This window comes from Bipolaris victoriae, assembly GCF_000527765.1.
Source record: "Bipolaris victoriae FI3 unplaced genomic scaffold scaffold_54, whole genome shotgun sequence".
NCBI lineage: Eukaryota > Fungi > Ascomycota > Dothideomycetes > Pleosporales > Pleosporaceae > Bipolaris > Bipolaris victoriae.
Genome location: NW_014575338.1, coordinates 74,438 through 102,253, shown reverse-complemented (window position 1 = coordinate 102,253; position 27,816 = coordinate 74,438). Strand labels below are relative to the sequence as shown.

The window sequence follows — 27,816 nt, the reverse complement described above, 5'->3', positions numbered from 1 at the left end:
CCAGGCCAGGCCGAAGACGGGTGGGCGGGATTCTTGCGGCGCTCGCACGGCCGTTGCCGCATCCTCAGAAGCTCAACATCAGAAGCTGGATCACGGCCAGTCTCCCACCCATTGCGCCCGCCCCACGCCCGACATGGCTTTCCGACCGCTGTTACGGCAGGTGAGTAGACTTGCTGAATGACCCACGGCTGCAGTCTGATGTCTTACAGCGCGCCGTCGTTCCCGCCATGGCTGCCCTCTCGACCACGGCAATCTTCGCTCCTCGCTCAGTATACGCAGAAGAGCGCCAGGAGGACTACTCGGTATGTGCTGTTGCCCTGTATCTCTTATAAATTTTTGAGTCACGACAAAATTTCTACTGGACGGCACGTGCGACCTTCGGTACTGACGTAGCGTACAGAACCGCAAGCCAATCTACGATGATATGCCCATTGATGCCACCGCTCCTACTGCCCCCTCTCTACCAGCACCATCACGCTCGGCCCCCTCCGAAGAGCCCGTCTACCGCCCAACTCCTACCGATCGACTGGCTGTCCAGATTGGTCGTGCGCGCATGGCTCTGTACGAGCAGGCCGTCCGCGGTGAAAAGGCCGTCGATAACGCTCTTACCGAGACGCTCCGCCTGGAGCACTCCTTCACAAGCACCATCCGTTCGCTAGCCCCACCAAAAGAGTCTGGTGAGAAGGTCCTGCCCGGTGCCCTGTACGTGCTTGTCGCCTCCATGGCCGGATCCATTGTCACACGCAACCGCAACATACTACTCCGCGCCTCTGTGCCCCTTGCCGTGGGTATTACTGCTGCCAACGTGGTGCTGCCTATTACTTCCAAGAATGTGGGTGATCTTATTTGGACCTATGAGGAGCGATACCCCGTCGTTGCAGACACACATCTGCGCATGAAGAAGCGTATCCAGCAGTTTGTCGAGACTGGAAAGGCACATGCCCAGGGCACCGTTGGTGCCGTCGAGGGAAAACTCGCCGATACCAGGGAAAGCTTGGAGGACTGGGTCAAGAAGGGCCGGTAAATCACGCATGAGCAACAGCTTCTTTGGTATGAGCACCTGTACATTAGTGGATCCGTCTAGGTGGGATGCCCATCTTCAGGCAATGCACATTGCTTTTTTGTTCATCTTCTCCATAAGTGTCGTCTGTTTGAATAGAAAGCTACTCGATCTAAGTATTCAAGCATTATGCTGCCGTGTTCTCTATTCCTCGGCGGTTTTTTCGTATGGCCAAGCTCAGACGTGCCTCAGTTCTGTGGAACTTATCTTTCCTCGTCCTCGTCCTCGTCCTCCTCCGCCTCCGCCTCCGTCTCTCCTGGTTCATACGATCTATCTCCATTTCTGAAGTCATATGTTAGTTCATCTTCATCATCCGAGCTCTCATCTTCTTCATCTTCATCTTCCGAACTCTCATCATTATCTTCTTCTTCTTCCGAGCTGTCTCCTGCCAACATCTTTTCTGAACCCATATTCTGTTTCGTCTGCCGCGCCAGCAAAGCCCGCGCAATATCCAGGATAAACTGTTGAGGATATTTCAAATCCAGCTTAGTTGAGTCTGCCTGGGCAATGTACAGATCAACCATTACTTTGCGAAGTGTCGAAGCCCCATTCGTGAGCTGGTACACCTGTCCGATATTGTGATAGCTGATTGCATATGAAGATATCATGACGTCCACGACGATCTCCTTTAGCACTACTTTTTGGAATAATTCATCCTCGAGTCTTTCGCCGAGCTCATATGACTCCATTAGTAGCTGACAGTATTTAGCGCTGTCGTCGCCGCCGAGGTCTTTGAGATGGACTGTAATAACTCCGGTATACAACCACTGCATATACGCATCCCAAGGTTCACTATTGGCAGCATCCCAGAGTCTACTCTGCACTAAGTCAATGGTTATCGGTTTGTCTACATGGCACACTGGACATGTTGCTTTTCGCTGCAGCCAGTCGTCAAGACACTTCATGTGAAAGTTTTGTCCACAGCTTCTGCAATAGCAGAGTGGTAAGAAGCCAGATAGATCTTCAATACATATCGGACATTCCCCTTCGATGGCTTTACGGTTTTGTTGGAAGAGCTTCTTGAAGTGGCCAGAGCTAGAACAAAGTAAGTCTTCGTGAATTACGAATGGTATTTTTCCTTGGCCCCCCGCGTAGATGGTGATTAGCTTTTCTCCAAATCTACAGGAAATCAGATATAAGTAATGAGCTATGCATGGAGAGTTTTACCGGATAGGCCTACGCGCTGCGTTTTGTGTAGTCTTGCGTATGTCCTTCGGTCTGGGTTTTTGTCCAGTTTTGCGTGTAGTTCGATGTGCCATGATGTGATCGACAATGCGCATAGTAGTTCTGTACCGCGCTGCTCTTGTTGGGTTCCGCTTCGCAAGCGACTTGAAATCATTTCGAACCATCTTTACTGGTACTCAGGCTTGGCAGGTGTGTGTAATAACCGGCTCTTGTGATGATGAGCAGTATCTTATTTGGGACCGTTCAGGAAATTGTTTCAATAGCAATGCTGATTTGACGCCTCAGATATACAGCTGCAGTGTAGTGAGAGACGGGCTGCACAGTGAGAGACAACGTTCAAGGTGAGAGCGCCATCTGGAAAATCCGTGTCTCGAAGCCTAAAAAAGGATAGACACCCAATGTTTGAGAGCCATTGAATTACAAGTGAGACTCAATCAATCCATGCATCTATCACATCCGAATCCCAAGTAAATGAGGTTGCTTTCAGTTCTGCTTGGAAATGCTAGAATAAACCGTGCGTGATAGCAGGCAACATCGTGGCAGTCGATGCCCAAGTTGTATATCGAACTCCGAGCTTGAGCAAAATGCAACAGTTCTGTTGCAATTTTCATAGGATAAAGCTACTCTTGATTTGCAACTGCGTAATTTTCAAAACCTTCTCTAAGAGGCTTGATACGTCCAAGAAAACCCGGTGGGCCATTTGGTTTTCTGTTGATGCAAGTTTAATGCCGACGAGGGACCGACACTGCTTAAAGTAAAGATAGCGAAAATGAAAACGGGTAAAATTTTCTGAATGAGGAAGGCATGGACCTCGTCGGACCCTCACTCATTTGGTGAGCATGACAAATACTTAACGTGGTGTTCTATACCACGTACTATACCAGTGGCGCTGCATTTGCATGCAGGGTCGGCTGCCGAGGTGCGCAGCGTAAACTCTAAAGGCTCGGTGCATGGCATTGAACTCAAAAAGACGTTCTTGGACGTGAAGCCTCGCTGCAATTCCCCTTGCACAGGAGCCTAATTGCTGTCAATTCAAAATATTGTGATTTGGTGCACTTTGGAAAGATGCTGCTTCGGGTGAGAAAGAGTCATGGTTTTGAAGTTCCGATTGCTGTCACGAATGTATCAAGGACCTGAAAAAAGGTTGACTATCGTGACGCGTTCCGCTTGGCATTCAGCCCGGATGACATGCTTTGGCACCGTCCTTTTGTCGACCCGATGCTCCGGATGCAGCGCCGACGGGGGATCTTTTGAGTGCAACCGTGTCACTGCATCGCCGAAGACGCCGAGTCGCTGGATGACCCACGTGGATGAATGGCCGTGACGACAACACTGACCACGGTGGGGACGGAGAAGTAGTAGGAATTGTCGAGGTGCCAGCATGCAGCAAGCAGGGCGGCGGCCGGTGAAGAAAGATTGTTGCAGCAGCGCTAGAGATGCAGATGGGTACCTCGAGCGGCATCCAGGCGGAACAGGCTCCTGCCGCAAAACTGGGCCAGACCGCAAGATGCGCAAATGGCCAAGCAGCACGTCGAGAGCAAGGCATATCCCTTGCAGAGGGGGACAGTGAAGACATGCAAGGCGTGTCTAGAGGGCGCACCCGAGGGCCTGGCGAGTTGTCACCCACTCGCTCGGATGAGACGACGCAATGCAAAAGCCGCGGCGGCGGTAGCTGGCAGCGTGCGGCGCACTCGTGGGGATGTCATTCGGCGGTTTGGAGATGATGGTGGGTCAGTCCAACAGGTGGCAGATGGGCGGTGGAGGTTCGGTGAATTGCGGGGTTCGCTAGCCCACGCCTAGCGCAGGATGGTCCCGCCCTGGTGTGGCCGTCGGCGTGACGGGCGCCCCCAAGGCCCTGGCATTGGGAACGACATGCCGCTCCGCTGGGTTTCGCCTCCTCCTCGACACGACTCGGCCAGAGTCAAATAGCGCTCCTGGAGCGCATCGCAACCCGCCAACATGGCGACCTCTGTGCCCGACCACCTGCGCAAGGAGAGGCCGCTGCGTCCGCTGTCCAGTGCCACGGACCTCACCGACATCACGCACTCGACCCTGGAGCCTGATGTATGTCAAACACCCGGCCTCCCCCGCCGCGCCGCCAGGCCTGCGACAAGCACTGCCAGCTAATCGGGACCTCTAGTCGGATCCGCAACAAGAGGGTTACGACAACTCGTATGTGCTCTGCTCTGCTGCTCTCAAATCCCTTCTTTAAACTCACTCGCCACAGCGAGATCCAAAGTCTCACGCCAAGCATCTTCGACTACGTCAAGAAGTATGGCAGGACATACCACGGATACCAGGCTGGCGGTAAGCATCGCCGCGCGACTCCTTCACTGACCCTCCCAGCTAATGCGCCCTAGCCTACCCTTTTCCCAACGACGCGGTACGTGTAGCTGCCCCAGCCCTGGCACACACACCACGTTTTTTTTCGGTCACTGACTAGCTGATACCCAGCCTGAGATAGAGCGTCTGGACATGCAACATGTCATCCTCACAGCTCTGTTTCACCAGAGGAATTACCTCGCCCCATTGAAACTCAAGCGGCCCAAGAGGATGCTCGACATTGGCTGTGGCACCGGCAAGTGGTGCTTCGAAATGGGTACGTAGAGCGCCGAGGTAGTGCCAGCAAGAACGCTAACGAATGATAGCGAACGAGTTCCCAAAGTGCCGGGTACGTCCCTCATATTTTCTTCTGCGGCACACCTAACAAAAGGAATAGGTGGAAGGCATTGACTTGTCTCCGATCCAGCCCAAGATGTAAGCCACACATGCCGGTCTAAGCAACCCTCGCTAACAAGTTCAGCTCCTGCGAAAATGTCGACTTCTTCATGGACGATATTACTCGGCCGGAATGGTGGCGCTGCACGCAGCCGTACGATTACATCCACACACGTATGTCGCTCGGCATCTTCCACGACTTTCGCGAAATCATCCAAAAAGGCTTCAACAACCTCAACCCTGGAGGATGGATGGAATCTCAGGAGCTCTATCCCAAAATATATTGCAACGATGGTACAATGCCTGCCGACTACGCGCTCCTAGACTGGACAGCCACCCAAGACGATGCAGCTATGCGCCTAGGCCGGCCCCTACGCATCGCCAACAAACTGAAGCGATGGTACGAGCAAGCAGGCTTCGTCGACGTGCACGAGGAAATATTCGCTATTCCCGTCAATTCATGGCCAAAAGACGAACGCATGAAGGTCCTCGGAAAGTGGTTTTACTGGAATCTGTGCGCCGGCGTGCACGCGTGGTCAATTGAATTCTTTGTCACTGCTCTCGGATGGTCGCCCGCAGAGGTCGAGGTCTACCTTGCACACCTGCGAACTGCCCTCACAGACAAGACCATACACGCCTATTACAAAGTGTAAGTTTGCCAGATGTGCACGGTTTTTGCTGCGAGCTCAGAGCTGATCTTTGCTAGTTACGTTGTTTGGGGTCGTAAACCCCGCCCCGACGAGCCACCGAGTAAAACTCCCAAACCGCCAGATTGGCCGCAACCGCCGGGTGACGATGGTGCCTCGTTTGTGTCTTGCTAGTAGTAGTAATCGGAATCGGGCGTTTTGGGTCTTTAAAGAATGGGCTGCTTTTGCCAGTTTGTCTCTCTGGCACGTAGCGCCGATTCTGTCTAATGGAGTAAGGAGGTACCTTGCTTCTTTTGCCATACAATCTTGCGGTGGCTTATGTTGGTTCGAAAGAGAAAGCTATGTGTAGCTTGAGGGGCCTCAGCGAAATTGTGTCAGCGACGTATAGTTACGATCTTTTATGGTTGTTGGGACTCTTTGTCCCCATTGATATCCTACAAATACATACGACGTTAGAGGTGATTCACACCACATTCTCATATATGTCTTTCTCTTGTGCTCAGTGATTTATATCTTTCTGCCTCTTATCCTTTGTCCCTCGCCACTTCCTTGGATGGTATATATTCGACTCAGAGTGCAAGCCAAAGGGTAGCAGTCCACTAGTCGCTCGATTGGTTACCACAACCGTGTCGACGAGAAACTCTGGGATAGTACGGGTAGTTTGTTGGAAGTAATCCATTATGAATCGTAAAGTGGTTGGCTATCGACCTTCTGCATACATTGGAGTGAAGTATTTCGGAGCACATTGCATTCATTTCCTGATTGATAGACTGAGCTCCTTCTTCCTTACCCAACTTTTGATAGTATGCTGCGAAAAGATTCGGGGCAAACACACATACTCGGCGGGGCGCTGCAGTCATGGTGTTCCAGCAACGATGATTATAAGGGTGTGGACAGATGGAAGCTTGCTGGTTCGTAAGGGTCACTAAAAGGGCATCGACACACCTAAAGTACCTTCCAAGATTTATGGTCATCGTTGAAGGAAAGAATAGTGCTATGAAGCTTGTTGAGTGGTGTCAGGTGTAGAGTGATAGGCGAAGTCAACATCATTCTCAACCAAGTAGTCACGACTTCCTCATGCTATGACCGCACCTACATTACGTGTCATACATACCACAGGTTCCGCATCAGCTCTTGAATGTACATAATCTCACTTGAAGTAATTCTGCCCATTTCGTTCCTTCCCATCTTAAACTCACCCGACCAAGTAAGTCACTTCAGCCAGTACCTCCATACCATCCAAATCACCTCCAACACACCAGACCCCTTAACACCATCGCCCCAGCAAACCTTATCCCCCTCAAAGGTGAAATCACCCCAACCATCACATGCAACTAAACCCCGCACCCGCTCTCACCCCCCCGTTTGCCCTCTCACACCCCCGTTTGCCCTCTCACACCCCCGTTTGCCCACTCACCCTGCGCCTCTCACCTCTCTACCCCCCTCACCTCCCCCTCCCATATAACCCCCTCAATCCCCCATCCCCCCATCAAACAAAAAGCCATCTCCTCTCTCTCTCTCTCTCTCTCCTTGGCGGAACGGGTGGGCTCCTAGCTTAACAAAAACATCGAGGTAATGGGCAAACTACACAAAAAAGGTCAAACCAACGCACTCGAATGCGTTTCTAGAAAGATACCTTAAGAAAAAAACATAAATAGAAAGAGAAATAAAAGAATAAGAGTCAAGGGATTTACACACATACATGGGCTGTCGCTAGGGGGGCGTGTCGTTCGAATACAGGGACGGGCGTCGGTCAGCAGATGCCGGGGGAAGAGGGGCGAGATTGTTTTTTTTATTTGTTTGTTTGGGCTGGTGGAGTGAAAGGTGTGGAAGTGTGTGCGTGCATTGTGCGTGGGTGCTGTGGCGGATGACGTTGTGATTGTTTGTTAACTAAACAATAACGCTGCATAGTGACACTGCCTAAGCGCGGAGACGGAGAGACAGGTGAGAAGATACTATAGAATGCACAAAAACAACAATTATGTATAGAGACGGAAGAAGTTTAGAGTAGATAGTATAAGAAACTATATCAATTTTCTACTTTTACCATTTGGTATACCTCTTCTGAACGATATAGGGGGGTAGCTACTCGATGAACGCGAAGGCTGCCGGTCCCGCTCCGTCAACCTCCTCCAAAGCTCACCTATGCCTGCCCTTTTCGCTGGCAACATGCTATACTGAAGACTGTACAGGTTGCGACGGTGGATTGGCGGCACAAACTGACCCGACACTAGGTAGAGCAACACGCTAGGCGAGAAGTAGTGTTTCCGTATGCGGTCGCCAAGATCAAAGTATGGTTGAAACATTGCGCGGAGTGACAACGGTACAGACTGTTATTTGTAAGTATAGAGATGACAAGACGGTAGACAAAAGACTTACCTTGAGCAGCACGTAGGCAGTTGGCGCAAAGCCAGACGCATTTTGTTGATCCACCGACATATTGCCCGTATCTTGCAACTCGAAGCATATCCCTCCCGGCAAGCGTCCTGGATCCTTGAGCCGCAACATGACTGCAAACAGAGGGAAATGGTTGAGACATGCAAGTCCCATCTCGAGGCTTGCTTTGAGCCCAATCACAGCGATACGCGCACTGGCGAACGTCAGGTAGAAGACGAACACAGTCGGCAGGAGAAAAAACTGCAGTGTGAACAAGATCGTACCAAGGAGTAGCTGATCCAAGTCGTAGTCGCATGAATCGATTCGGTTGCGGAGAATGTTGCGCTTCTTGCCACGGAAGAGATGGAAGAGAGAAATGATAATGGTGAGCTGCCAGTGGAAGATACGAGCAGATGCAACGTAGAAGGAGTAGATGTGCACGGTGAGCAGGGAGACGAGATCCGAGAAGATTGATATGGGCATAGTGGCGCCGGCAAAGGAGGAGTAGCCAATGATCTGGATGAGTGCAGGCAGATGGGGTCGCAGGAGCGATATACAGTCTGTAGATTATTCCGTTAGTGACACTCTACACGCCGGCGGCATGCACTTACTAGCCCAGTAGTCAATGACCCAAAGGAACAGGTCACCCAAGAAGGCTGCCAGCTCGGTGTTGAGCTTCAAGCCTCCTGGCCACCCCATGAGCCATGATATCATGCGCCGCAGCCCCTCGACCGACCATGCACTGAATATAGTATCTACTTGTGCTGCCACGAATGACGCATTCTCGATGATGAAGGTTCCTACAGCTATACCCATGATGACATCGTTTGCAACCAACCACAGACTGTTGTAGAATCGAATGTACTCTGGATGGCTGTTGGTAATGCTCTCCCAATTGGCTTTCCTCCTCCGCAAGGTAAGGTACTGAATAGGCCAGTAACATGATTGCTGCAGTCGAATGTCGATTTGCTGTGCTGTTGCAGATAGGTCCTTCAGGGCCGGTGAGTCGGAAGCACCAGGTCGCCAGTGCAGGATCATGATCATTGCCTCTCCCAGTATGCGGTGCGTGATGATGCCGAATATGAAGAGCTGTGCAGCTATAGGCCAGACCCAGACTCTGAATAAGTAGTCGAGCATCATCCAGGCATAGTCCCAGAGGTTGTTGGCAGACTCGGCCACGCGCTCACTGACACTCAGTGCCCGCTTCATGCGCCTGCCAATCATGCCAATATTCTTTTGCAGGAGAGCATTGAGCTCATAGGAGCAATTAACCTGTTCGATGATCATTGGCAGTGCCAGCTCCTTTTGTGTGGGCGGATGCGCAAGGACTGTGTGAAGCTTCAACCGCTCGACAAGCTGTGCCTTCCTCTTCCGCTCCTTTGCCTCTGCCTCTTCGAGGTCAGCAAACACCCCATCCCACTCAGCCACCCGTGTTTTGTCTCCCAGTGCTAGTGTGATAGGGTTCAGCGAGAGATATTGCATGCGCGTCGGGTGCGGTCGGTCGTATACGATGACTTGAATGGCCATGAGCGTGTCGGCTGGGTAGTGGATGCGTGGAAAGCGGGTCGAAGGATTGGTGTGCACTGTGAGGGGTTCGGCGCCACATGCATCTGGTGGGCTCTTTGGGTTTACGCAGCCAACAGCGCGAAGCGCTGAATGGCCGCATCGTTGCAGCAGTTCTTGGATATCATGTGGGCTATGTCGCAGCAATGTCCCTACAAGTAGCGCATTTTCCACCTGGCGTAAATCCACATCCTGCAGAACGGCTACCACGAAGACATCAGTCTTGGAGTTCTCGAATCCGACTAGAACCCCTGGCGCCGAATCGTTTGGAACATCTGATGGCCAAAATATGCGCATCAAGCCATTGTGCGTGACCATGTCCTCATCCTGCTATCTCGCTAGAAAGAACCGCGACGTTTGAGCTGCTCGCGCGCAGATATTCCTGTGCCTGCAAGTCTGGGATGCTACAAGTATTTAGTCAACCAGCCATGTGAAGACTTGTACATGCCCTACTGACCAGATCCGTCTCCTGGGCCGCGATGCGCACCACGGGCAGTATGAAGAGGAAAAACAACAGGGACAGCAAGGCGAACCCCTTTGCAGTTCTGGTCACGACGCCGTGGTCCCAGGCGAATATGGTGAGCTCGTACACACGGGTCACAAGGTCCCAACGGGCAGTCGAGTATCCCGCGACGAAGATGCCAATGGTAAGAATAGAGAAGGCGTGCATCTACCCCGTCATGCCAAGCAGTGCTTCAGGACAAGTTGAGTCGGCGTTGGATGTTGTGGGCTAGCGAGCGAGCCTAGGGCAATTGTCTTGGTAGATTTGGCAACGGGACAGCAGGGCGAGAGGTTGAAGTTGCATGTACATTGCGCAAAACGCATCCTGGCCGCAATCCATAACACCCTCAATGGTGGCGTACGTGGAAGGCCCGCATGTTCGGGACGATGCACTAGCTCCAGATGCGTACTAGCGTATACCTGTCGCGCTCTGCTCTCAATGGCATCAGCATCACACGTAGCTAAATACACCAACACGATAAATCTGCTAGAACGTCTGAATAACTCGACTTGTGGCTGACTGGGCCGCCTTTGAGACAAGGTAGGTAACATATCATGCACCAAAAACTCGCACAGCGTATTTCCTACTGTTTACACCAGCCTTTTATCGCTGGTTACTGCCATCTACCAAGCACACATTACTTCAAATGGACAGAGACGGCCGAAAGGCTACTTAGCAGGCAACAACAACAACAACAACAACAACAACAACAACAACAACAACAAGCAAATCCTACACATACAGTGACATCTGTGCGGCGCCTTTTGGCGCCTGTCCACAGCGCACCAAGGATAGCACGCTGCGTTGTTCGCGTTGATTGGTTGGCGCGTCGCGTCCGTTCGCTCTGAAGTTTCCGTTCACCCCAGCCTCGGTCGGGTTCAGCCGCTCAGACACCGCTTTCTTCTTTCGTCCATACTTTCCAACGTCACGTCATCTTTTCTAGACCCTACTGATTCCCCACAGCTCATTTGAAATTCTATCTATCAGTTTCAGCAAGGCTCAAATTGCCTATTTGGTAACATGGGCGTCTGCACGTACTATCAGCGAGGCGCATGCAAGTTTGGAGGTAGACCGCCAGCCATCCCATTGATACACCACACTTACATCAATCAGATTCCTGCAAAAATGAACACCCCGGAAGTTCGCGAGATGCGAACCGTGGGGGAAGTGCCTTTGGCGGTTCAAACAACAACCGCTTTGGCGCCTTCAACGGGGATCGCTATCGTCCTGGCCAAAATGGCAGTTCCGACACATTTGGGGGTATGCAAGACCCTGTCGATCGCTCAGAGTACCCTACTCTATGGCTCTGAGTAATTTCGATTATTTGTTGAATTCATACTCACCCAATACAGGTAACCGTGATGCTAAATCGCCAAGCTTCCATCTGGATCGGGACGACATGAAGAACGACCTCACCACCCAACGGCCAATCTATCCGCTGTCTTGCTATGGCCCAGGACGTGAGGCTCCTCGCCAGCTTATCGAGGGACCAGTCGAGATCAGCCCAGAAGAGCTTCGTCTGCGGTATTATACTTTACGCACAGCTGGCAATGAGCCCCAAGCGGTGAGTCTTAGCAACTGAGACTGATTCTTTTAGAAACTAACCGATCATAGCAACAAGAAGAATCTGCTCTCAATGAAAAGATGCAGCAGCAAGTGAAGGCAATCCTCGATGACATACCTGGTGCTATCCGGTATATAGAAGAAGGCGCCAATGTTCATCCGAATCGGATTGACATTGCCAAAGGCAACGCTAGTGCAAGTGACTCAACCAACGCTGCAAATACATCTTCAGCCGCAGCCTCTAATCCATTTATGAAAGCACCTGGAAACCCATTCCAGACAGCAGCAGCCTCTCAAGGATCGGCGTTCGGACAGACTTCAACACCAGCCTTCGGCAAACCAGCTTTTGGCCAGCCGTCAAACCCAGCACAAACCACATCCGCTTTTGGTCAGCCTTCAAATCCCGGTCAAACTACCTCAGCTTTCGGTCAGGCTTCAACCCCGGGCCAAACTGCGTCACCGTTTGGTCAAGCATCGAACACAGGCCAGACATCCTCAGCCTTTGGTGCCGCCTCAGCACTTGGTCAAAAGCCATCACCATTTGGTCAGCCTTCAGCTTTGGGTAGTGGTGGCAGTGCATTTGGGAAACCCGCCTTTGGCGCCTCTGGATTTGGGCAACCGTCTATGCCCGGTGCAGGGAGCGCATTTGGACAAGCCAGTAGCTTGGGTGCAGGCTCTGCTTTCGGGAAGCCATCAACACCAGGCGCGGCATCTGGGTTCGGGCAGACGAATGCTCTAGGGCAGAAGCCGAATCCCTTCAGTAAACCAGGCTTTGGACAAAGCGGATTTGGCCAGCCTGCGCAACCCGGCGCTAATGCCTCTCCTTTTGCTCAAGCGGCACAATCCGGTGCATCGCCATTCGGCCAGACAGCACAGTCTGGGACGTCTCCTTTTGGGCAAGCAGCACAGTCGGGTCCTTCACCTTTTGGCCAACAAGCTCAGCAAGCAAGTCAACCATCGCCATTTGGTCAACAAGCTCAGCAGACATCTCAGCCTTCGCCGTTCGGCCAACAAGCCCAACAATCACAGAATCCAAGTCCGTTTGGACAAACGCAGCAGACACCTGCACAGCCCAGTCCGTTTGCCAGCGCCGCTGCATCACAAACCCCAGCGTTCGGCCAGCCAAGCAAACCCTCACCTTTTGGCACTCAGCCCACACAACCTGCCGCAACACAATCACAGCCAGCCAACCCCTTCTCCACAGCACAGAAATCTGCAGCCCCAGCTAGCACACCTTCACCCTTTGCCACCCAGCCTACTGCTAATATGACTACGCCCAACCAGCCAGCACAACAGCAAGCCCCTGCTACACAGCCCGCTTCAGCAGGGCGTCCACATGTACCTGGTGTCACGCCCGATGGCAAACCCATCGATGCCAAGGACCGCTACAAGGAAGGCAAGCCCGAAGAGTATGAGGGCGAGCAAGGAAAGATGCTGGAAGAGATCTACAAGCGTGTTGCCCAGCTCGGTCGGTTCAACGATGACGAGGATATTCCGCTTACACCGCCAAAGTGCGAATGGATCGCGCCCTTGACATTGTAGATGGGAAGAGTCGAGATTTTCTTATGTTTTCTTTCTAAAGGCCCTGCGGATAGAGCGTTGTGATTTCAGTGTAGCATGGAGAAATTATATGGATAGCGAGAGTACACGACCTGTCAAAAAAAAGATATAAGTTCACATTTATGTTCATCGTCCAGTTTGATCACGACTAAAAAGGTATCAATTCAGATGTTACATATTCGTTTTCCCGATCCTAGGTCCCACACGCATCCACAGTCTCCATCACCCACCACCCATCTGCCTCGCCCGATCCATAACCCCGGCTTTGATCCGTTCCACAACCTCTCTCCCAAGCCACCTCAACTTGCCATCCCTCCTACAAGCCGCAAGCGCCCACTCAAACACCCCCCTCAGCACCCTCAATTCCTCCACCTTCTCGCTCCCCGCAAGCCGCGCGAGCACAAGTCGTGACTCCACAACCGTAGCCCCGGGATCGAGCCAAGATTTGGAATGCTGATCCAACGGCAGAATCAGACCAGCATCGGAGGCGCTGACGAAGTTCGATAAAGACGGCAGTGTAAAAAGCCAATGGAAGAGAAGCTGCGATGTCCGCGAAGACTGGGCATCATTGAGTGCTACAAGCGTAGAACTAAACGCTGTAGCATACGTATCGTGCGCGGAGCGCCTCCGCACATGGAGCGTTTGATTGCGTTCAAAAGCCGCCAGATGCGTTGCGTTATTCAAGAAATCGAGAGTCGTGGGCCAGTAACTCTGATCTGCCGTTTCCAACTTGCTGATCAGGGGCAGCTCGGGTAAGAGACAAGGGGCAACGAGGTTCTTCGTCTTCGAGCCGTCGGGAAGACGGGATTTGAAGTGGATGGTAATAGGCATTGAGATTGCGCGGCCGGTGTCTACGTCGCGGACGACGAGGCAGCGGGGTTCGGCTGCTAGGACCCAGAAGTGGCGGAAGGCTTGGAGGTGGGCTTTTGAGTCTTGGACGTCTGAGGGGAAGATGGGGTAGAAGGCGCAGATGAGACTGGCAATTGCTTTGTTGCTGCGGCTGAAGGTTTGCGTGCCGCCAGCAATGAAGAGGGTGCCAAAGGCCATGTGTGCTGCGAGGTGGGAGCCGTAGGGGACGTCTGGTCCGATTCGGCCATGTAAACCGCGAAGGCGACGGAAAACGTCAAGGTCGCCTGTGCCTGCCATGACGGTGGCGGCTGCTAGGGCAATGAGATCCTGGCAGTTCCGTACTGTGTTCTTGGATAACTTGGAATCATATCGCACAGCCGGCAGCTTGTTGATTCGAATGAACTGATCCAGATACTTGATCAGGAAATCGCGTACTTGAGTATCTCCAGTACCAGCGTGTTTGAGACTGACACTCCACAACAGACCGGCAAGAATGTTGTAAAACGGCATCTGTTCGCTTCGTAGGCGTGCGATTCCCTTAAGATCAAAGGCCTCGCGGTACTCAAAGGGAAGGTTTCTGATGATCCACGAATCTGATGCTTCGATGTTATCCCACATGATGAGGTGTTTCGCCAAGGTGCGGAGCAGGAAGATGTCAGGGCGAACATAATCGAATTGTGGCAGCGTATCTGGGATGTCGATCTTGCGGGCTACGCTTTGGTCGTGGGTTTTCATGAAAATCAGGGCCACTGCGATGACTGCTCCGGCAGTCGCTTGGTCGAGGATGTGTACGACATTTACTGGCTTGGGTGAGACAGCGACAGTCATGAGGCGCTCAACAATGCGCATATCGTGAAGACCTCGGAGGTCTTTTCCCTTGCCCAAGTTGATGAAGCCGAGTGCAAAGCCGGCAGACAACCTATAGGCTTCATCGCGCAGAGAATCTGGCGGTTCGGAGGGATCTGGTACCTCCACATGCTCAATCTCCGAAAGCATAACCTCGCTCATGCGACGGTGCTGAGTATTGTAGTAAAGCAAGCCGATACCCATCAGACCTGTAGTCTGCGTGTATGGGGAGAGATTCAGTTCTGCTGCTCCCGCTGGCAACATTCTAGTGACGTGCACAGACAGCAGTCGTGTGACAAGTGTGTCCATTGTGCCCATGAACGAAGCTGCCAATCCTAGTAGTAGTCCAACCGATGTCATGGTGTGTTTGGGGGTAAGGTACTTGAACGACAACCATTTGGCAATTGTCCTCAAATGTCCGTTCAAGCCTAGCCCGAGCAAGAGCCCAGCATGTTTGTTAGTCAATTCAGCAGGCTTGTTGTACATTATCCACGAAGTATCAATGCCTTGGGCATCTCGCGAGATGCCCAGTCCAGCTGCAGCACCTGCGTTGAAGAAAGCCCAAAAGTACTTCTCTTCGGAGTAATTTTGCCTTTCAGCTGTTACAACGTTACCCATGGGCTTCATAAGACAAGAGGTGGAGAAACCATAGAGAGGGTACTTCTCTGTCAGTAGAGGCTTCTTGCTACTAAACTTGATCATAGAGCTGCCCACAGGCAGGGAGAAGGTGCGAATCATGACCCATTGCATGAGCGCTTTTTGCCCCTCGAGCATTGCAGCGTCGTCTTGCCTGTTATCGGCTTTGTACTCGGCAACAGTCTGCCGTAACGGCTCCAGTAGCGTGTAAGCTTCCATGAACCGTCTGTCTTCGCGAAAAATCAGTCTTGTGATGTAGTGGCGATCAACTTCGGCTGTCGACTGCATAGGTTCCGTACGATCAGCGGCCTGGCATATGGTATGGACATCGCGCGTGATGCCAGCTGCATGAAGAGCGCCACCAGACGTATTAATATGACTGTCATTGAAGAAATCTCGAGCTGAGTTATGATGGAGGTCAAGGTCTTCGCGTTGCACAAGCTTCAAAAGTGAGCTTGACCATGTTGTAGGTGGATTCGCCTGGCATCTTGTGATTGCTTCCATCAGCGGTGCCTTGGCAGCCTCTGGCAACGTAGCGAGCATATTGGAGTTGATCTCACACCTCTGAATTAGCTCAACTACTCGTCTAGGACTCGAAGTAGGGTCGATATCGCGGAAGAAATTATGTAGTGCCACTGTTCGGGGCGTGACACCTGCTATGATTTCATCGATATTGATAGATGAGTGTGGCGAGGCTTTAGACTTTCGAATAAGCGTCGCCAATGTGGGAAACGGAGCGTAGTGCTGAGATCCTGTGACAGTGGTGAGCCAATCCAAAATGGATGGCGGCGTATCCCACGGCTGGCCGTGTAGGCGAACTTTACTGGAAAGCATGGTCTCTTCGTAAGTCCAGTCATGGATTGAGCCTCCATCGAGGTCAAAGAAGCTTCCTTGTCTCCAGTCCCAAGCATCCCAGCGCAACCAATAGCTAATTTGTGCTAGTATGGGTGCAAGGTTGCCAGGCTGAACGCCAGTAAAATCCTGACACAACGTATCCAGTTTGCGCTCTTCTCGGAAAAGATGAAGAGAAACGACAATCTCAGAAAGGGATGAAATGCGGAGGTCTTGCTTCTCGGAAGGGGACATCCGTCTCCAGTGGTCGCTTGTCGCTTTGCCGATTGGTGATTGCAGATAGCGCCGTGCAATCTCAAGACAAGAGGGGATTGTGTCATCTTTGACCTTGATCTGCTGTGCGATTGAGGGCAAGTGCTCTTGTGATGACTGGTTTTTTGACGATGGGCTCATGGTGGTAGTTGACATGGGGCTCAAACGCAACGCCCAAGTCCAAGGAGATGATTCCCAACTCCTCGCATGGGCTGTTGAAGTCTGACGACTGCACATGAGACGCCATGCCGAGTCTGCATCATCTATCAGCTCGTCCGGCTTGGCTTGGCTTGAAGGGCGACCCAAGCTTCTGCGTTGGGTAGACTTTGAACGAGTCTTGATTTTGCTCTTTTTCTCCTCGATGAAGGGAACAACAAGAGTGAACAAAGTGGCTACAAAGGCCGACCAATCTGCTGATGTCTTTTCGGTCCCCTCTTCCGAAAGTGACTTGCGAATATGCCACCATATCTCCAGGACGAAGTCACCAGTGTAGTTGGGGAGGACCGTTAACAGCACTTTGAAAAGCTCTGCCACATATCCATCTGAAGGCGACAGGCGCAGAGACATCCGGTGCCTAAAGTATTGGCTGTCGATAACATCAAGCCTCCCGCTGGCACCAGCAGATAACAGCCGTTGTAAAGGTTGGCTAGCAGTTATGGTTCGCTTGGACCCTGCCGCTGCCCTGTTCTGCCCAAGATGTAATATGGCGTAGGGATCATGCAACTTCAAGGCACCTAGACTGAATTTCATTGGTAGATGCGTACCCCATCCTGCGGTCAATGATAAGCAATCTTCCTGGGGATCGTTTGAAGTGAGCTGGACAACACGCTCAACATGTCCGTCACGTAACTTGATTAGGTCCAATGTACCCTCAAGCTCCCGGCTACTGACAAACCTAGGAACGCAGGCGTACCGGGGAGCAGCGCTGTTTGAGCCCGATTGCGTTGCTGATGCAGAAGGGGATAGTCGCTTCCGCGTTACTGCTAGCTCACACTCGAGGGGATGCTGCAACGATGGGTGTGATATATACATATACAGCTTCCGTTCATGCAGTGTTGCTGAATTAAAGGGCGCATTAAGTGTAAGCACCTCGGGCTGTGTTTCACTCTGTGTGCATGTCAGTGATGTAATTCTTTTATATCAGTTATATGGCAACACACCTGTGGAGCAGACGGATTTCCGAGGGCAAACAATCCGCTCTTGAGATGTTGAGTAACTGGGATTTCGGCAATTGCACTAACTACCAACTCCTTGTGGAGCCCATCACCGGGTCGAGGGCCACCTTTGGCATCGGGCGGCGCAAACAGATCGTCAAGTTCGTCATAGTCCTCGATGGTGTCAAAAGTATCCTCGTCCATGGCGTCGTCAAAAGTGTCATCGATTGAGACAGCACCTAAGCTCATCCGTGAAGTAACACTTCCAGGGGTAGAGGCTCTGTTGCGTGACTGTGAAAGGCCACCAAAGCTGGTGCGATCGTGGCCTAGCGAATGTCGACTTCGCTGGCTTGCATTGAAGCTTGCGGAGAAGCTGCCACCCAGGCTATTTCGGGATGTTGCCTTGTCCTGAAAAGCGCTCCTATCGAAGCTAGTCGAAATCTCAGCGCGAGACAATAACGAGCTCACTCGCCTTGACTCCTTGGGTTGGCGCGCAATGTCAGAATCGGGGTTGAGTTGTGAAGCAAGAGCATCATCTACAGCCTGGTCAGACAGACGTTCTTTGGCTGTGATCTTGAATGAGGGTGGTTGAGCCTTGCTTCGTGGGGCTCCCCCAAAGCTTTCTCTCAACCTGTCAGCGCCACGAATTGAGGGAGTTGTTGCTCCTGTGCCCGGTACCGTGGTACCGTGAGAGCTACGTCTTCGCGACTTGGTGATTGGCAGAGGAACGTGTTGTTTGCGAGAAGTGGATATAGATTTTGGCTCAAGGTAGGCCGCAGACCAAATGGTCAATACATTCGTCTCATGGTTTGCAGTTACTACTAGCAAAAGGGGTTTGTCATTCCCGCTGCGATCAAAGAGAAGCTCATTCTGTGGCGATACGTATATGATGTCCTCAGCGTTATCAATGGCCTCCAGTCTTCGATTACCAGAGCCGTTGGTGGTCAACAGGCTGCTACGGAGACCTCCCGACACGACAGTTACCACCAATCCCAGCTCTGACAGTGGATCTGTGAATGAATACAACCTGGGTATCGCCTCTGGGTTTACAGGCGCAGAAGGGTTGATCAAGTCGTCAAGGTACATGGTCGCGCCTGAGAGGCGAGACGTACCACGGCGTGATGTTTCAATAGAAGAGACATTGCGGTGATGTGGCTGTGATAAGGTCTGGGTGAAGGAGAGGTGCTGGGAGAGAAAAGACTGGTTGGTTGTGAGGAAGGAATTTACTGGGGCTGCAGGGAGCGGTGGACTGGGGGGTGGGGGATGCAGTGGCGCCAGCTTCCTCTGCACCAGGACGCCCCGAGCAGCAGGAAAAGCCTTGTCTACCTCAAAGGGGAGGTTGACGACATGAGTAGTGCCAGAAAGGAAGAAGACGTGGGCCTGGGACCTGAGGAAAACAACAAGGGCGCGGGAGCGGACCTCGACTGTGGCGGGTGCATTGTTGACTGGGGCTGTTGGATCCGTAGCCGGCTGGGTGCCCTGGGTGAGGAAGCTCTGGGAATGGTGGGCGGCATTCTGAGCTGGCATGCTCTGTGCCCTGTCTGCAAGTCCATGTGCGGGCTCATCGACGACAAACCAAGTCAGAAGTGCGTGCTTCAATGGCTCTTTTTCGACTTCAAAGTTGAATGCCTTACGAACAAGGCCGCCGCGTGACCAGACGACGTGGTGTTTGGTGGTGATAAGCTCGTCGGGCAGGTCGTCGTCGGTGTATGTATGCCAGGCATAGTCGGCTTGGGTGCTGTCTTCGGTCAAGATGCCCTCTTGCACCAGATACTGCCAGGCGGATGGCTTGTGGACGCCGATGGAGCAGAGAGAGGCCATGGCGACGCTCGTCTTGCCATATGGGCGACACCTGGGCCTGGTGCGGGGGCGGGGTGGTTCGTTGCCGGGGCCTGGTGGTGGTGGTATGTCTCTTTGTTGGTGACGCGCTATGGCCGTGCCTCGAGCGCGTCTTGCCCGAAATGTTCAACCTCCGCATCACCTCCGACCTTCCTTCACTCGCTCCCACCCATACACACCCTCCCTGTCGCTATGGAGCCTATTGTCACCACCAAGGGCAAGCTGACACAGCTGAGGTAATTTCATGTTACCTTTCACTTTTCGGTACTGCCACTGACCACACCGCTGTCTAGGTATGAGCTTCGGCATCGCGTCCTCACCTCGGCCGTCTACCCTGTGAGAGCTCCCAATGGCTCCACCATTGTTCTCTATGGCCACGAGACTGGCGTCGGCATTCTCTGGAGAGGCGGTAAGCGGCTCAAGCAGTCGGAACCTCAACCCCAACAACCAGCCAAGCCGCCCAAGGTCAACGGCACCAGCGGCGATGCGATCATGATCATCGACTCGGACGACGACGCGCCTGCAAAATCCACCCCTCAACCCCCACCAAAGGCTAAGTTCGAGGCGGACGACGAAGAGCTCGACCCAGACCAGCCCTATCCCTCAATCGTTCAGCACATCTCGCTATCCCTCAGCACCCAAGTCCGTCACATCGCTGTGCCCCAGATACCCCATGCGTCTGCTCTGCGTCCAGGAGACACCACACCGCCCATATTCAGCAAAAGCATTGTCTTCACCGTCGCATGCGCCGACTCTACCGTGCGTCTAATCACGCTGCCATTGAGTCCTCCTCCGAATGCGGCCAAGGCCAGTCCATTTAGTTCAACATCACAGTTTGGTGAGGAGATCGTCAAGATCCAAGGCCACCAAAGCATCCCTCGGGGCGTCACCATGACTTGGACTGCCAGGGATGAGCCTGGTGTATTAGAAGACGTAGAAGACGACATGGACATCGATGGTGAGGGAGAGACCGGGGCGACACCAAGTGGCAGACGTCGCAAGCAACAGTCGCGCCCGCGCTCCCAACCGCGTGGCGAGGAAGGCTTCGACCTGCTTGTAGCCTCACACTCTGCCGAGCTAGGAGGTCTGCTGAGGATCTTCCGCTTTGAGCTGTCTGAGACGGCGATCAAAGTCGCGCACCCTGTCGTACCATGCAAGACGCTCACTCTGCGCAAACCCGCATCCCGAGTCGCTTTCAATACCGCCCAATATCCCAAGCGTCGACACTCCCAATTGCTCATTACCGATTCCGCAGGAACCGCACGGATATACGACCCATTTGCTGCACCTAATCGCAAGCAACGAATGAGTGGCGCTTCTTCTGAGCCAGGTGCCTTTGTAATTACATTGAGGACAGCATTTGAGCCTGTCAAGAATGTTACACTCACGCCTCCGGTCCTTGCTTCCCGCAAAGCCATTGTCGATGCCGCCTGGGCTTCGGATGGTCGTCATATCATTGCCCTGTTGGCAGACGGCGAATGGGGAGTTTGGGATGTCGATCGGTCTGGTCCAAATCCGCCAGCAGATCCCTCAGTCTTCTCTCTACGAGGTTATGTTGGAACGTCAGAAAAAGACGCAGGTAGCAGTGGTCCCTCCAGCCCGAAACGCGCCAGTCGCAACTCATTGGCCCCCATGACACCCAATACACGCCGCAGAAAGGAAGAAGCATTATTCCAAGGAACCTCGACGAGCTCGGCTGTTGTAACGCGTGGTGGCATCTCCGTCGCCACCTTGTCATTGGCCAATGGCACCTCAGAAGACTCGGTCATCATCTGGTACGGTTCAGAAGTCTACAGGATAGCAGACCTCGCTAAGTTCTGGGCTCGCACTGTCTCTGCTAGCAATGGCAGCGCATTGCCCGGTCCCGGTCTCCAAATCCAAGACGTGTCACTCTGCGGAGAAGCCATCACCTCAGTCTCCCAGTTTGACACTACGACACAGGCCTCACGCATGGCCGTTGCAAGAGACACACTTATATCTTTGGAACATCGCCTAGTCATAGCTGCAAGCACTAGCCAACCTCTCGGACGAGACATGAACGCTGTGTTTGCACGCGAACAACTCGAGGAGGAAACAACCACCAGAACCGACCAGGCCCTACTCACTCACGGCGAGCTAGACCTTGGTGGTATGGACAGAATGCTCGAAAGCATGGAAAGCAGCGTCACCAACGGTGCCGCTTCAAAGAACTTGACCGCAGGCGGACCTCGCAAGGTCCTTTTTGCATCCTCTGCAGCTTAACCGCAGTACATGAATACCCCAAGACAGCACGCGACACAAAGCTCGTCATTTGTTGAACCGTTGGATACTTGAAGCCTTGTTTGTGATATCCCCAAAAAAATAATCCAATCTTCTTATCACGATCAGCTCTTCTAGCCTTCTACCGTAAGCATCTCTACATTTCTCACCTCCTTTCTTAGTCCTTCCTCTCTTCCCTTCACCCAACATTTCCAAGCTACAAAAGAACCTCGCGGCCTAAGGTGGAGCTCAGCGACCAGACTCATTCCTGCTGCTCAGTATAGCCCTTGCGAGAGATCAATCCAAGTCTCCCATACCAGTCGCCGACGATACATCGTTTGTCCTCCTTTCCTCTCGTAGGATGGCGTGGTAGAGCCTTGTTTCGTCTGGATAGCTGGTGGGAGGCGTGCACTCCAATCACATCATCCCTCCGATCACAATCACCTTTTCTTCGTTTTCTGTCCTTTTTGTCTTGCTTGCGCCGATTCTCCTCCACTTTTTTTTTGTACTCTAGCCGGTTGTGCGACCTCATTAGGGGAAGTGCAATGTCGGGTGAGGACGGGTACTGTGGTGGTGATGAGGGTGTGAGGGAGATGGAAGGGGAAGATGGGTGATTTTGGGGGAGAAGTAGAGTGCGACATCTTTTCGTCTTTATATGTTCATCTCGTGATGTCGTGCATAGCAAGATGTAAATTTGCTCAAGTTGAATGGTTAGTTAGGTGTTTTTATATTGCGATACCTGCAAGTGAGGAGGCTATATTATATCTTTTTACAATAGAAAATAATCATCAAATAGAAAAACACAATTTGTTAAACAAAATCAAAGACATCGTTCTAGTCATTAACGTGACTAAGAAACCCTTCCAACAACTTAGCACTACACATCTTCAATTACCCTCCCAACAAACCCCTCCAGCCCAGCCATACCCTTTGCACCCCGCTCATTTCCACCCGAAATCCCCAGCCCACCACCCGGCATAACAAGCACTCTAGCACCCACCTCTACAAACTCCCGCGAAGCAATAAACTGGAACGTAACAACGACACTCGGAGGCTCACTCTCCGCAGCATCCACCTGATCCTCCGTTTCGCTATCAAACCCAAACCCAAACCCATCTTCGTCATCATCATCAGCAGTAGCAGCAGCATTCCGATCGACACTGCTTGGCTGCGTAGCAGGAGACTCAGCAGCCACAGAAACGACTTTGGAAGACGCCCTGACACTAGCGATGTACACTATGACCGCACTTCCAACACCAAGGTCCCGAACGCCCTGTGCTTGCTTGTCTTCAAACCGGACTCGAATGACTTTGTGCGCCTTGGGCTCGCGAGCTACGAGTACCATGCCTTTTCTGATACGATTGATGGACGTGTTGACCATCGGCGACTCTACGGGCATGATGCCCATGGTGCCTACTTGACCCGCCAGCAGCGTCCGCACTGGTAGTCGAAGATTGCGAAGCGATGTGATGCGGACGCGGCGCCACTCGCTATGGCTCTCACGCAGGGAGGCGTTTTTGGATTTTGTGGTGAGGGCACCTGGGAAGGATCGGGATTGCGTTATTAGGGGCTTGCGATTTGGTCGCGCGCTGCCGCTGTCGCTGTCGTCGGAACTGACGTCGGCGGGGTATGGGCCCAGTAGTAATTCGTCTCCGATTGATAATGAGCCGTAGCGGATGTAACCACCGATGATGGCGCATTGCTCGTCCGGGGCGCTCATGCCCACGCTGTAGACATCCTCGATGTAGAAAAGCGGGGATGGTGACTCAGGCGGTGGCTGTTCTGGCTGTTTGGGCATAGGAAGCTTGCGCAGGAACGCATGCAGCTTCTGTATGCCTGTTCCTTTGACTGCGCTGGTGAGTACTACAGGTACTGCTGCGAGAGGGGAGTCTTCTAGCAAGCAGAGTGTTTTTTCAGTCTCTTCAAGATCGGCTGCTTCGACTGTATGCAAATCGGCTTCCAGCACTGCCGTCGAAGAGTCAGTGATGAGACAGGGCTTCCTGTTGTGCTCTCTCAGGGCCGAGAAGAGTTTGACTAAAGTACTTTTCAGCCCGTTCTTGGTAGCAAGATCATACTTGGTGATGACAATCACAAGTGGTAGCTCCAAAGCAAGGCATAGTTCCAAGTGGGCATGAGAAAGGTCGAGATCTGCAGCAGCTGGTCCAAGTAATTCTTCTGACGTGGGTGATGCTCCGAGCTTGCCAGAGGAATCTTCTGTATTATCTGCAGGCACGCATAAAAGCGTCCAATGTGGTTGCCTGTACCATATCAGCCCTAGTAAAAACATGGAAAATAGAGTAAACTAACCAGCCAACGATTCCACGAACAGTGGTACGTCTGAACCGGGGATGGCCGGCAGAATCCGAAAGAAACACGAGTCTGCCGCTTTCTACAGACTCAACTGCAGCATGAATATCTATCCAGGACGATACATCTCCAGACCCGTAGCTGATGACCTGCGTGTGATCGTCCGCGTCACGATATCCTATCAACTCTTGGGTGACGGAGCTGGTCATTCCCGATGCAATCTCATGTCTATGTTTGAGCAAACTAAGCCGACTTTTTCCACGGCCGTTGTCTAGTGTAGCGGTAGAAAGCGTGCCGAGTAGAGTGGATTTTCCAGACATAGTGGCTCCGGTGACTGACACCCGCATCTGCTCACTGGTAGCCTGTGGGGCCTTGGCCAGAGCTGCGTTGTTGTCTGCTGCATTTGACGTGTTCTCATAAGCGCCATTACGATTCTTCTTTGTGTGATCCACGAGATGCTGCTCCGGACGCACTAGAGCCTCGGCGACCAATAGTTGTGATCGCTGTACTCTTTGCTGTGTAGTTCCTGCATCTTCAACCCATTCACACTCGCCGACTGGGACCCTACGCAAGACTTCTACCCCACAGCCCAAACTCGCAGCCATGGCGCGCAAGTTGTTCAGACTCTCTTCCATCTCATCCTCTGCTAAACCAACAATGCTGCCGTCATCAGCGACACCAATCTCGTAGAGCGCCCCCTTGCTCTCCTCAAGCCCAGGCAGAAGCCGTTGTGGCATTTCAGGGGCTGAGAGGCACGCATCGCCCGGGAAATGAGGAAGCACGGGAGCTTTCGATGAGGATATGTGATAAGGACATGACTGTTGCAACCGCCACAACAGCTGCGTCGTCAGCTGCTCAAGACGATGCTGCTTTGACTGTGTAGAGGCCAACGGTGGGGGAGTATTTTGAACGAGGCCCGACTCGGATACGCTGCGGCCCACCGATCCTGGTATAGGAATATCACTTCGGCGCGTAGACCCAGACATATGCCGACCAGTGGTGGTTCGAGTGAACGACCGTCGCCGCCTCAGAAGTAGATGCAGCTTATATTCTGTTGGACCATCCTGAGGCTCCGCCTCCAACCTGGTAATATTTGTATAGTCTACTGCATCTGCTAGAGGATCTCCGTGTAGTCCTTGCTGCTCGCCATCGCCGCTGATTCTTGAAAGAGGAGACTTGGTCTTTTGGTAGGTATTCGACGGTTCCGTCGGGTCGCCAACTGAAGTTGCCGCCCAGGGCGACGAAACACGGGGCGGGTCGGGATCGAAAGTAAATATAGAAGCCATGTTGTTGAAATTGTATTTGGGTACAGCTGGAAGCGTCCAACCTTCTATGTATTAGTTGGGATGATGTGAAATGTGCCAAACTTGTCAGATGGTGTGTTAAGGTGTTCTTTTAGCAGAGACGGTGTGTAAACGTGGTAATGATCGCGAGTTAGTGTGTAAGAAGTGCGTCCGGAATAATTGCGATAAAAGAGGAAGCATTTTGACGGGTGTAGAGCACAAGTAATGGGTGAGACTTCGTCAAACGATAGCTAGAAACAGCTCGTTGGGGGAGCTGCGTGAAGATGCCAATGAGGCGATCACAGACTGAAGGAAGACATTTGTATATTCGATTTAGTGAGATAGTGAAGCAGGTGATGGCAAGCGATATGGTGGTATGAGACGGTCACCAGAGGTTACAAGTATCAACTTGTCGTGATGTTAGCCATTGGTCCGAGCTCGGGGCTGCGGGGAGTCACCGTTCAGTGGGGCAAGCCATCATTTGTCGTTGCTAGGCTCCCATGTGAATCGTGACAAGACGCAACGCCCTTCTATCGCCCTTTGGCTGCGTAGCTGAGTGCTCACATCCGTATAAATTTTGTTAACACTTGCTGTGAACTGGTTCCATATGTATGCCATTACCACTATATCGCATAGTAAAAGGGCTGCTAAAGCATTCACGTCACCCGTAATCGTCGTATTGGAACGCCTTTCCACCCTCTTGTACCTGAAGTGTCATCTGAAACTATTGTAGGAGCATTAGGTCTGATTGCACAGTACTGTCGAGTCAACTGGTGATTCCTCCCTATATCTCGCAGGAGTTGCGTAGCATTGCGGCGCAGTAGATGATGTTATGCACTCGAGGGCCCAGATCTTGCCTGACTTCACACTCGTCACAGTGGGTTCTTGACCGGAAAACCGGCAACTCAAAGATGCTCCAGACTGTCGTCGTTGTGGACACCCCGTAATACCCCAGGGGACAAAGCAGGCCGAAGCTGGAGTATGGGCACGCATTGGCCACTCATATCTACTTTTGAGCTTCGGTGGCACTAATATGCATCAGCATCCACTGCAGGAGCCGAAGAAACACCAGTTCTAGTATAAGGTTCCAGGGGCTGGTGCAGTACTTGTTTAGTAAACAAAGACGAAAAGACTTGGTAGACAGGCATTGATTGGCTGTGACGTTGTCTCTTTTCTGCATGAAGCAGGTGTTGCGGCATAGTCAAATCGGCGCTGTTTCACTGAGATTTTTCTTCGTACCCATATGCGCCACTGTTAGTAGTTGTTTTCTGAAGCTGCCAGCAATGAGCACATGACTGAGACATGCTGACTGCATAGCACAGCACATACAGATCGAAGATGCCGATGCCGACGCAACCACATTCAAGCCGTGGCCGGCAGCAGTAGCGGCCAAAGAGGCAACGACTAGCATACCGCTTTCGGCCGTATCGTACCCCATTACGTCTATAATTGCGGGTCTCCTAGGTCGCACTGCAGTAGCAGGCAGTCTCTTGCAACCATCGACTACTTGCTGCCGTTTCGTCTCACAATCAACCATCTCCACGCGAAGGCCGCTTCCTTGCAAGCGCCCTGACCGTTTACTATAGGCAGCGAACGGCAACTGATATTAGCCGGCTTTCTCGAAGGTAGCACGGCAGCCTGTCTGAAGCGGCATAGCCAACAACCGAGTAAGTATTTGCGAGCTACGTCCATGGTCCTGGGGTTTGGCGTAACCAGGGAACATGCAGGTAAGCCTCGTGCGGTGCCCACAAGGTCACCACATGGGTTGTATACTCGGGCCATTGCTCCCTCGCGCGATGGGTTACCACGCGAGCGAGTATGCAAGTCAGTTGTTTGGCGATTCAATCGCCGTCATGGTCTGGCTGCAGTGACCGTGTCAAGTCTCCGCCAGGGAACGGGTCGCCTATAATGAGCTTCACAGGCTCTTCTACCCTAGTGTATATCACCTGCGGTGCGGAGTCCCAGAGATGCACATCCAGTTCGGTTCTGGAGAGGTTCCCGGCGCCCTTTGCGCGTCTGAATCACCTTGTCAAGGCGCTTAATACGAGATGAGGCTGGCCCCCACATGTCCCGACTTCCCCCTAGGATATACTTAACTCATGCATGCACATACCTACTGACTGTGATGTCGCCGCTCGGTCGAGATCGTATGATACAGACGTAGCGAATGTCCATCACTTCTTGGCCGCACCAGGTGCATTTTCTTTCGTATCAGGTCGAACAATCAAGGCCATCGTAATGTGGGGCCTCTTTCAGGCAACCGACCATACTATTCTCAGTAGACCATACGACTCAGACGTTTTGAGATGGGCCAAGTCGACCGGGGCTGCAACTGTGCCGCCGGCGATTGCACCCTGACACGGTGAATCGTCCGGCAACGAGAAAA

General features: G+C 52.4%; 11 protein-coding genes across 11 annotated transcripts; 5 read left to right on the top strand and 6 right to left on the bottom strand.

Moving 5' to 3' along the window:
* Positions 1-133: 133 nt before the first annotated feature.
* COCVIDRAFT_102077 (hypothetical protein) lies at positions 134-1,024 on the top strand (the record flags this gene model as incomplete). Its single annotated transcript, XM_014700046.1, has 3 exons — positions 134-160; positions 210-302; positions 401-1,024. 3 exons carry the CDS (start codon positions 134-136, stop codon positions 1,022-1,024), a joined length of 744 nt encoding a protein of 247 aa, XP_014555532.1.
* A 239-nt stretch (positions 1,025-1,263) lies between these two features.
* COCVIDRAFT_102048 (hypothetical protein) lies at positions 1,264-2,127 on the bottom strand (the record flags this gene model as incomplete). Its single annotated transcript, XM_014700045.1, has 1 exon — positions 1,264-2,127. A coding segment is annotated over one exon (864 nt), but the record flags the coding sequence as incomplete, so codon positions are not given.
* A 911-nt stretch (positions 2,128-3,038) lies between these two features.
* Positions 3,039-3,266, top strand: COCVIDRAFT_102216 (hypothetical protein; the record flags this gene model as incomplete). Its single annotated transcript, XM_014700044.1, has 1 exon — positions 3,039-3,266. The coding sequence occupies one exon, from the start codon at positions 3,039-3,041 to the stop codon at positions 3,264-3,266; it is 228 nt and encodes a 75-aa protein (XP_014555530.1).
* Positions 3,267-4,204: 938 nt separating this feature from the next.
* Positions 4,205-5,784, top strand: COCVIDRAFT_16934 (hypothetical protein; the record flags this gene model as incomplete). Its single annotated transcript, XM_014700004.1, has 9 exons — positions 4,205-4,309; positions 4,386-4,417; positions 4,473-4,552; positions 4,606-4,628; positions 4,700-4,844; positions 4,894-4,916; positions 4,965-5,002; positions 5,049-5,612; positions 5,670-5,784. 9 exons carry the CDS (start codon positions 4,205-4,207, stop codon positions 5,782-5,784), a joined length of 1,125 nt encoding a protein of 374 aa, XP_014555490.1.
* A 1,850-nt stretch (positions 5,785-7,634) lies between these two features.
* On the bottom strand, positions 7,635-9,867 carry COCVIDRAFT_102079 (hypothetical protein; the record flags this gene model as incomplete). The annotated part of the gene is made up of 3 exons (XM_014700043.1): positions 7,635-7,940; positions 7,990-8,546; positions 8,598-9,867. 3 exons carry the CDS (start codon positions 9,865-9,867, stop codon positions 7,635-7,637), a joined length of 2,133 nt encoding a protein of 710 aa, XP_014555529.1.
* A 20-nt stretch (positions 9,868-9,887) lies between these two features.
* On the bottom strand, positions 9,888-10,219 carry COCVIDRAFT_102043 (hypothetical protein; the record flags this gene model as incomplete). Its single annotated transcript, XM_014700042.1, has 2 exons — positions 9,888-9,953; positions 10,007-10,219. The coding sequence occupies 2 exons, from the start codon at positions 10,217-10,219 to the stop codon at positions 9,888-9,890; spliced, it is 279 nt and encodes a 92-aa protein (XP_014555528.1).
* Positions 10,220-11,071: 852 nt separating this feature from the next.
* COCVIDRAFT_16932 (hypothetical protein) lies at positions 11,072-13,156 on the top strand (the record flags this gene model as incomplete). The annotated part of the gene is made up of 4 exons (XM_014700003.1): positions 11,072-11,117; positions 11,165-11,311; positions 11,404-11,615; positions 11,666-13,156. The coding sequence occupies 4 exons, from the start codon at positions 11,072-11,074 to the stop codon at positions 13,154-13,156; spliced, it is 1,896 nt and encodes a 631-aa protein (XP_014555489.1).
* A 240-nt stretch (positions 13,157-13,396) lies between these two features.
* Positions 13,397-19,584, bottom strand: COCVIDRAFT_27579 (hypothetical protein; the record flags this gene model as incomplete). The annotated part of the gene is made up of 2 exons (XM_014700041.1): positions 13,397-17,716; positions 17,770-19,584. 2 exons carry the CDS (start codon positions 19,582-19,584, stop codon positions 13,397-13,399), a joined length of 6,135 nt encoding a protein of 2,044 aa, XP_014555527.1.
* A 210-nt stretch (positions 19,585-19,794) lies between these two features.
* Positions 19,795-21,843, top strand: COCVIDRAFT_27578 (hypothetical protein; the record flags this gene model as incomplete). The annotated part of the gene is made up of 2 exons (XM_014700040.1): positions 19,795-19,838; positions 19,896-21,843. The coding sequence occupies 2 exons, from the start codon at positions 19,795-19,797 to the stop codon at positions 21,841-21,843; spliced, it is 1,992 nt and encodes a 663-aa protein (XP_014555526.1).
* An 874-nt stretch (positions 21,844-22,717) lies between these two features.
* On the bottom strand, positions 22,718-25,433 carry COCVIDRAFT_102165 (hypothetical protein; the record flags this gene model as incomplete). Its single annotated transcript, XM_014700039.1, has 2 exons — positions 22,718-24,098; positions 24,148-25,433. 2 exons carry the CDS (start codon positions 25,431-25,433, stop codon positions 22,718-22,720), a joined length of 2,667 nt encoding a protein of 888 aa, XP_014555525.1.
* A 735-nt stretch (positions 25,434-26,168) lies between these two features.
* On the bottom strand, positions 26,169-26,967 carry COCVIDRAFT_16928 (hypothetical protein; the record flags this gene model as incomplete). Its single annotated transcript, XM_014700002.1, has 2 exons — positions 26,169-26,458; positions 26,760-26,967. The coding sequence occupies 2 exons, from the start codon at positions 26,965-26,967 to the stop codon at positions 26,169-26,171; spliced, it is 498 nt and encodes a 165-aa protein (XP_014555488.1).
* Positions 26,968-27,816: the final 849 nt, after the last annotated feature.